Here is a 9,699-nt window from a genome sequence, read left to right on the forward strand (position 1 = left end):
TTTTTGAGATGGAATCTCACTCTGTCACCCAGTCTGGAGTGCAGTGGCGCAATCTTGGCTTACTGCAACCTCCGCCTCCCATTTCAAGCAATTTTCCTGCCTCAGCTTCCGGAGTAGCTGGGACTACAGGTGCGCGCTACCACGCCCAGCTAATGTGTGTATTTTTCCGTAGAGATGCGGTTTTGCCATGTTGGCCAGGCTGACCTCAGGTGCTAGCTACACCCACCTCAGCCTCCCAAAGTGCTGGTATTACAGGCGTGAGCACTGCGCTGGCCAAGCACCACTCTTACCAGACATTCATTTTATGATCACATTCAACTTTTTCTCAGTTGAAAGTCACTTAATTCTAGCCATATGGATGTGTATACAAATTATACTCAAACTTTGATTAGAATGCAAAGATTTCATATCCATGTATCCTTTTGATACCTTGTTTTCAACAATGGCAAATAAATAATGCAGATTTCACAGTCTGCTAAAGGATGTGACTTAAAGGGAAGATTGTTCTAATTTATTGTTCTCTTTCAGACGTTGGAAGAATACATGAACAAGCCTACATTTTAACTGGAAATCTACCTGATGACTAGAGCCTACGTGTTATGAAGCTGTAAATAAGCAATGCTTCCCATTCGGTTTTTTGATGGAGCCTCAGGCACCATGCCAAAAGTAACTTAAAGGGATTTTCGTTAACTAACAAAAGTTAAAATTGTTTAACATATTTATAATTACTATGTGTCTGTATTATTTAAAAAAAAAGAAAAAACTATGTGTCTTTATTATACTATATAAAAGTCTTTGTAGCTCTGAATGTTTAAAATAACTACCGCCTAACCCAAAAGACAATATTTGTAATGTTTTAACTCTGTGTTATATTTTTAAGTTCGTTTAGATAAATTTGCTGCAATTTTTTTTTTGCATTTGATCCTCTACTGACAGGTTGAAAGATATGTTATAATAATTCATGGTTTTGAATGTAAAGTATATATGATGTCATTAATACTTTTTCTAAATGTTTGGTTTTTTTAATTGTATAATAATTCAAGCTTATGTTAATAGCGCAATTTATAAATAATGCTAGACCTTTTTCATACACTTAATAATACTGTTATTGCAATTCACATACAAAGTATCTGATTTTAATGTGCTGAATTCATTTATTTTTTTCTGAATTCATTTATTATTTTAAGAAAATAACCAAAGAGTATAGAATTTAATAAGTGTTTTTGACACTTTAGAAGCTGCTATCCCAACTGAGGTTTTAATTTATCTTTTAATTGAATATAAGGGACGTTCCAATAAAGTTTTCTACAAACTATATATTTATTAAGGTTTATAGAGACCTAGAGATACAGCGTCTATGACTTCCTTTATTATTCTAAATTAGTATAAGAGTTAATAACAATAGCAATGATAATTATTGCTGCTATTTTTTAAATTTCATATTCCAAGCATTCTTAATTGCTGGAAATTTCATTTCAAATATGTTTTAATGTATCCCTAATACTTTGAAGATTTACTATATGGCTGACTTAGAGCATATAAGATTATCACAGCCCGTATGGCAGGTTCCTTCTTTTTTATTTTCTCACCCTTTCTTCCCTAAATAAAAGATTTGCTGCTGACCATTATTACTGTGAATATATCACATTTGTGCTTCCTGGAATGAAAATTCTGTGTAACCAGGTAACAACAGTGATCAAGTATATTGTGGGGAAATAGCTTGTAGGCTGGGCACGGTGGCTCACACCTGTAATCCCAGCACTTTGGGAGGCCGAGGTGGGCGCATCACTTGAGGTCAAGAGTTGGAGAGCAGCCTGGCCAAGATGATGAAACCCCTTTTCTTCTAAAAATACAAAAATCAGCTGGGCGTAGTGGTGCACACCTGCAGTCCCAGCTACTCAGGAGGCTGAGGCAGAAGAATTGCTTGAACCCGGGAGGCGGAGGTTGCAGTGCGGCGAGATTGCACCACTGCACTCCAGCCTGGTGACAGAACTCAAACAAAACAAAACAAAAAAACAAAAATTAGCCAGGTGTGGTGGCGGGTGCCTGTAACCCCAGCTACTCAAGGCAGGGGTTGGGGGCACTGAGGCAGGAGAATGGCTTAAAACTGGGAGGCAGAGTTTGCAGTGAGCCGAGATCACCGCACTCCAGCCTGGGTGACAGAGCAAGACTACGTCTCAAAAAAGAAAAAAAAAAATGAAAAGCTAGTAGTATTCTGTCTTGATGCCTGCTATTTGATGTTTTTACCTGTGCATTCTCAGTGTTAGCTTTGAGGCCTGGTATCATTCATATTAGAGTGGTTTGGGACCTCCAGTGATCTCCTAGAAGAGTGTGTATCCTGTTGGATTCTTTAGAAGATCCCATCTGGTAGATTTTTAGAGAAACTTATGGAAAAATGTTCTCTTTAGCTCATCTCAGCAGACATATTTAGGGAAAACAGCAAAGGAAGCAGAACAAAGGGAAAAAGTCACCAATTCCTCAATATAACCATCAAAGGAAATAACTCAGATTAGTATATAAAATAATCATTAGGCTTTTACTATCCAATATTTCCTCAACCACATAATTACAGTTACAGCATCAGCTTGAAGTATATCATTTATGATTGATCACCTTTAGCTTATCTTCAGTTTTGTGGTTTAGCTTTTTAATGTGGTAGAATCCTTCCCTCCTCTCTCCCCTCCCCTCCCCCTCCTCTTCCCTCCCCTCTCCTGCCCCCTCCCCCTCCCCCCTTCCTTCCCTTATTTTTTGAGACAGAGTTTTGCTCTTGTTGCCTAGGTTGGGGTGCAATGTTGTGATCTCAGCTCACTGCAACTTATGCCTCCCTGGTTCAAGCAGTTCTCCTGCCTCAGCCGCCCAAGTTGCTGGGATTACAGGCACGCATCACCATGCCTGGCTAATTTTGTATTTTTAGTAGAGACAGGGTTTCTCCATACTAGCCAGGCTGGACTTGAACTCCCAACCTCAGATGATCTACCTGTCTCAGCCTTACAAAGTGCTAGGATTACAGGAATGAGCCACCACACCTGGCCGAATTCTTTATTTTTCAATACAATTTTGTAAAGATGGACCTCATGTAAATCCATCACACTTTTTCTGGTTATTTTGAAATTTGTCATGATATTTGGATAATGGTAGCTCTTGAACCTCAATCAAATATACTACATATTTTGATAATTCCATATTAGACACTCTAGCTATGCACAGGCTTCTCAGACTTCCTATCAATGTCACACATAGAAAGTAAATATATCTCAGCCGAGTGAGGTGGCTCACACCTGTAATCCCAGTACTTTGGGAGGCCAATGCGGGCAGATCACCTGAGGTCAGGAGTTCAAGACCAGCCTCGCCAGCATGGTGAAACCCTGTCTCTACTAAAAAATACGAAAATTAGCCAGGCATGGTGGTGCACACTTGTAGTGCCAGCTATTTGGGAAGCTGAGGCAAGAGAATTGCTTGAACCTGGGAGGTGGAGGCTGCAGTGAGCTGAGATCATGCCATTGTACTCCAACTTGAATGACAGAGTGAGACTGTCTAAAAAAAAAAAAGAAAAGTAAATATATCTATATGGCGCAATGGGGTAAATTTGAGAAATTTTAGGGACATCTTACATGGGCCTAGGCTAAAACAATCATTGTGTTTTCTTTATGTTATATAATTACCATAAGATGACCAAGGGAAAGGAAGGACAATAAATATTAAATTTCTATAAAACTTCCAAAATAAAATATTTTAACATTTTTAATGAAGAATTCAGTGTGCTTTCTGAATATACTTTTTTAAAGTCAGATTTTATGCTTGAAATTGCTACTCAAAATTCCTGGCGACGTCTCTTTAATAAGACCTCTTTATTTTCTTGGTACCTACCACCAAGAAGCTACTTCACAAGTAAGTGGTAGCAAATGGGAGAAAAGCATTTATTGTTTTTGCTCCTACTGACTTTTCTCACCATTCACCTACATTTTGGTAATCTGATCTTTTTACATGTCATTAATGATGGGATCATTCTTTAAATCTAGTGACAGCTCCTTTTCTTTCATTAACAAATGTGAAGTCGACAGTTCTTGTGATAAAGCAAATGGATTTTTGATTCAAACTTTTTTTTCCATGTCAAACCTCCTAAAATAATGATAAACCTTTCGTCAAATGTATTGTTCTAACTTTTTTTTTTTTTTTTTTTTGGGACAGAGTCTCACTCTGTCGCCCAGGCTGGAGTGCGGTGGTGTGATCTCCGTTCACTGCAACCTCCGCCCTCGAGTTCAAGTGGTTCTTGTGCCTCAGCCTCCCAAGAGGCAGGGATTATAGGAGTGCACCACCACTCCTGGCCAATTTTTGTAGTTTTAGTAGAGATGGGGTTTCACCATGTTGGCCAGGTTAGTCTTGAACTCCTGACCTTAGATGACCCACCCACCTTGGCCTCCCAAAGTGCTGGGATTACAGGCGTGAGCCATGGCCCCTGGCAGGTGTCTTCTTTAGAAAACATCTAGGGCTTTTTTTTTTGAGTCAAGGTCTAGTTCTGTTGACCAGGCTGGTGAGCAGTGGCATGATCACAGCTCACTGCGAACTTGAACTTTCGGGTTTAAGGGATCCTCTCAGCACAACCTCCCAAGTAGCTGGGACTACAGTCAGGCACTACCATGCCTGGCTAATTTTTAAACTTTTTGTAGAGGTTGGGAGTCTCCCTGTATTGGCCAGGCTGGTCTTGAACTCATGGGCTCAAGAGATCCTCCTGCCTTGGCTTCCCAAAGTATTGGGATTACAGGCATGAGTCGCCATGTCTGACTTTCTCAGGCTTTATTAGACTCACCTTCTGATAGAACCATTTAATGTGAAATTCAGTCCTATACATGAACTTTCCATAAGTTCTTTATGAATAAGCTCACACATAACCGAATCTCAGTGTCTTTTCCTTGCACCTGTGTTGTCAGCACATACCTTATGCAGTGTTTCCATTATATTTAACTTATTTAAAGTGTTCGTTTACTGTTTGGCTTACTAGTTGGTTTTGCAGCTTTACAATAAATAATGTTTTAAGCGTTTCTCTTCGGGGTTTCACAGTTACTAACTAACAAGGATCGATTAACCTGAGGTGATCTATTTACAACTTAACCATTCTGGATTATAATTATTTCCATATCTTTGACATGTTTTCTATCCAGTGATAGTATTATTCAAAAGTGGCACTTTTTCTCTTTCCTTTGAAAAATGTTGAGAATTTCCACACATATTGGTAACATGAGCAGTTCTGCAATTGTGTGTTACATGGGCTTTTGCTATTGTTAACTTACTTCATAACTAGCCTTATGAGATATACTTTATATACCTCATGTTGTTATAACATTTTTTAAGAATTAAAAAATAGAGATGAGTTCTCACTGTGTTGCCCAGGCTGGTCTTGAACTCCTGATCTCAAGTAATCCTCCTACCTCAGCCTCCCAAAGTGCTGGGATTACGGGCATCAGCCACCACATCCAGCCTGCTATAACTTCTAAGATAACTTCATTTCTTATATTATACTTGCCCTTGTTTAAATTGTTATTTAATCTTGTGTGTAAAATGATTGCTTAGTAAAGAGATGCCAGTATAATTTACTTGACACTATTGCTTTACTTGATAACATTTTGAAGGAAATAAGACATTTAGGCTGAAGAAAAGGAAGAATTATGAAGAACTTGGTTCCACATGTGAGATACTTCTCATCCTGCATCAGTAGTGACTTAAACCCTTTTTTGAACTATTATTTTTTTTTATGGGGGATCTGTTGAATTTGGGAAGCCTCCACTTTTAATAAAATTTTTTATTATGATGGAAACATATCTGTAAAACATAGGACTATATAAGTGCAAAGAATAAAGAACTAAGGAAGTTGCACACATTTGTAGTCAGAAATTAAGTTCAAAAAATAATTGAGGTTATTTGCATTCTTTAGTATGCAAAATAAATTGAAAAATTAAAGTGCAATAAAAATGTAATTTAAAAAATAAATGCAGTTAAACATTGAAAACATTGAAATATTAATTATCATTTAATAAAATAAACATCAAAAAAGCATTAAAATATAAGTATTTTCACTTATGTAGGTTTAAATATATTTTAGATAATCTGTCCTTTATAATAATTGATTTAATGTTGTTTTTCTGTTTTTAGAGATGAGCATCTTTTTATTTCTGGAAACAAATTTTTAATGAGATTTTATCAAGCATTAGACTATGACTAATTATAATATTCAAAGCCCAAACCAAAACGATGGATAAATAAATGAATAAAACAAGGCTCATTAATAGAAAAAAAAGTGAATAAAATCAATTACGGGTTCCACTTGAAACACTTAATCTCATGATAATAGCAATAATAAAACAACTTGTACATACTTTATTAGTTGAACATTTATTAAAAACATAAGAGCATAGAGCAAATTAAGTTGGAAAAAAATTTAAATCTTTTACATACAAATAACCTCCTCAAGAATAATAAATCATAGAGTATTAATAAAATTAAACCAGTTGATAATTTTAGAAAGTGCTTCATGTGCAGAGACGTTTTTTGGAAGACTTCTCTGCTCTCTGTCAGTGTTTTTGTTTTTTAAAATGGGGTCTCACTCTCTCACTCAGGCTAGAGTGCGGTAGCACGATCGTAGCCTACTGCAATCTAGACCTCCCGGCTCAAGTGATCATCCCGCCTCAGCCTCCTGGGTAGCTGGGTCTACAGGTATGTGCCACCACACTTGGCTAATAAAAAACAAACAAAACAGAACAAAACAAACAACAACAACAAAACAACACAAAGAACTATTGCAGAGAAAGGGTCTCAGTATGTTGCCTAGGCTGGTCTCAAACTTCTGGGCTTCAGTGATCCTCCTGCCTCAGCCTCCCAAAAAGTGCTGGGATTACAGGTGTGAGTCACCATGCTTGGTTGTCAGTGCCTTTTATATTCAAAATATTTTGAGCCAAAATACACAATTACTGAATTTAGGAATTTTTCTGAGATAGCCATCCAAATACTATTCAAATATTATTTCAACTCTTGTGAACTTTTGAACCAATAAAAATAATGATTTCCTTTTTTATCTCTATGATTTTCAGCTATCAGTCTCAGAGCAAACAAGTGGGCCATAGTAGACTGGTTGTGATGTTCTGAACCATATGACTGAGAATCATATTTGTGTTTAAAGTGTCAAAATGGAGTAGGAATTAAGGACCTTCATGCTGGTCCTGGCTGTGCCACTCTGGCAAGGCTCTCGGACTTGCTCTTTGGAATGCATGGAATGTTAGAATCAGATGAGATCGTAGAGTATTTTAAATCACTCAATACATATAAGAGGGAAGAATAACCATTGCCATTACATTTATGTTTTGATCAAGTCCCGGTACTAGTCATTTGTTTAATTAAACTTTGTCTTGATCAGAAGGGTCACCCCATGAGAGTATTTGATGAGTCTGGTGTGAAATACAATCCTAATGACATTCAAGCATGTTTTTCACCCTTTTAAATGATACAAGTGAAGAATATTGAGTGGTCTTTAAATGAAAGATGTCATTTTAAGAGTAGAAAAAACCATACCTGGAATATAGGCAAAAGGGGAATTACAAATTTGTATTGGCCGGGTGCAGTGGCTCATGCCTGTAATCCCAGCACTTTGGGAGGTTAAAGCGGGCGGATCACCTGAGGTCAGGAGTTCGAGACCAGCCTGGCCAACATGGCGAAACCCTGTCTCTACTAAAAATACAAAAATTAGCTGAGTGTGGTGGCTCATGACGGTAGTCCCAGCCACTCAGGAGGCTGAGGCAGGAGAATCACTAGAACCGGGGAGGTAGAGGTTGCAGTGAACCGAGATGGTGCCACTGCACTCCAGCCTGTGTGACAGGGTGAGATTCTATCTAAAAAATAATAATAATTAAAATTAAAATTAAAAATAAAAAAAAACAAGTTTGCGTTGTCTAATTTTGGAGGTGGGATTTCTCATATGTTTCAGAAGGAAAGGAGAGAACAGAGGAAGAATACATTTTTAGCTAGTACGGAATTCGCAATGTCTCTTGAAGATCGGTTTATTCATGGTGGAATTACAGCCAGTGGAATGTGGGTTGAAGTAACGTGTGCCCACTGCAGGTCTGGCTCATAAAACTCTACCATATGAGACCCTCCATTCTCTGTTTACAGCTAAACAAAAAGACTCCAGGATCCAGAGAAGGCAGAGCCATGAGATGGGGGGAATCTGTAAAAAGGCTGTCAAGAAAGCCAACAACTAGGACAGCCACATTGGACCAATGTATCAGTAGAAGTCAACCTCTATTGTGTTGCGCCACTGTACTGGGATGGTCACAGCATTCAGCCTGCCCCAATGCACAAAACTGTGTGCTACCATCAGCAGGATCATGATATGTGAAATCAAGTTTATTTACAGAAAGTGGACAAATAAAGCACCCTTTAGAGTTAACACAAGTGACTAATTACCTGGCAAAGGGTGGATAATAAGCATGATTGGGACAGCAGGCTTCTAAGAAACGGACACCAAAATGTCGAAGTAGAAGGACTGTGATGTTGCCATTCGCACGTCATGTCAGTTTCATAGAGGCACAAGTTGGGTCCTGTAGGTTACCCTGCACCTACATGTAAATTTTGTTTGGTTGTCACTGTATAAAAAATTGAATCAATTATGTTATTTCACACACAAAGAGTTTTTTGCTTTTTCTTGGAAAATTGTAAGGGCTGGTAATATTGAGCCCACGCTTCCTCGTGGCAAGAATCAGCTGAAGCTGGCGGCTTGTAGTGGAGGGTCTCATGGAAAAGTTTTATGAGCCAGACCTGCAGACCTGTTTCCCACAGCCCCTACCACTGCGCCTGCCCACTTCTCTGATTTCTATACCAGCCTAGCCCTGGGCATTTTCTTTTTCTTTTTCTTTTTTTTTTCTTTTGAGACAGAGCCTTACTCTGTTACCCAGGCTGGAGTGCAGTGGCACCATCTTGGCTCACTGCAACCTCTGTCTCCTGGGTTCAAATGTTTCTTGTGCCTCAGCCTCCCGAGTAGCTGGGATTACAGGTATGTGCCACCAATCCTGGCTAATTTTTGTATTTTCAGTAGAGATGGGATTTCACCATGTCATCCAGGCTGGTCTTGAACTTCTGACCTCAGGTGATCAGTCTGCCTCAGACTCCCAAAGTGCTGGGATTACAGGCGTGAGCCACCATGCCTGGACCCCTGGGCATTTTCATTTGACCCCTATGCTAGATTTTTACCCTGCTGCTGTGGTTGCAGGTGCAGCCCCCTAGGTTGCCTTTGAGACCCTCCATGATTTGAGTGCTTCTGTACTTTTAAATCACATATGAACCCTCCTTCGAAGTTCCTTCAGGTTGATGTATTATTCTCTTCTTTGCTGTTGCTTGTTCTGTTCATTCCTTTTACCTAAGTGTTATTCATTCCATCTCCCTACATCCAGATTCTTTAACACCCCACTCTAGTGCTACTTTCTTCATGAATCCTCTCTTGTTCCATTCTTTCTCCCGTCTCTGAAATCCCTTTGCATTACATCTATGCCTCACATGGTACTCAATTTATCACTTGTAATGTTATATTACAGATATTTAAATATAAGTCACCTAAATATAAAAAATCCAGGATGAGTGGGAGGGGCGTGTGTGTGTGTGTGTGTGCATGTGTGTTAGAGAGAGATAAATAACTTTTCTGAATCTCCTAATGCTGTA

At 38.7% G+C, this 9,699-nt stretch overlaps 1 protein-coding gene across 1 annotated transcript in view; it reads left to right on the forward strand.

Moving 5' to 3' along the window:
* AP1S3 (adaptor related protein complex 1 subunit sigma 3) overlaps window positions 1–1,628 on the forward strand; it is an 80,104-nt gene extending 78,476 nt beyond the window's left edge. The window contains exon 5 of the mRNA XM_017529153.2: window positions 529–1,628. Within this exon, the coding sequence (XP_017384642.1) occupies window positions 529–564 (36 nt within the window). The 3' untranslated portion in view covers window positions 565–1,628. The remainder of the gene's footprint in view (window positions 1–528) is intronic.
* The last annotated feature ends 8,071 nt before the right edge of the window (window positions 1,629–9,699 follow it).

Source organism: Cebus imitator, unplaced genomic scaffold, assembly GCF_001604975.1.
Source record: "Cebus imitator isolate Cc_AM_T3 unplaced genomic scaffold, Cebus_imitator-1.0 Scaffold57, whole genome shotgun sequence".
Lineage (NCBI taxonomy): Eukaryota > Metazoa > Chordata > Mammalia > Primates > Cebidae > Cebus > Cebus imitator.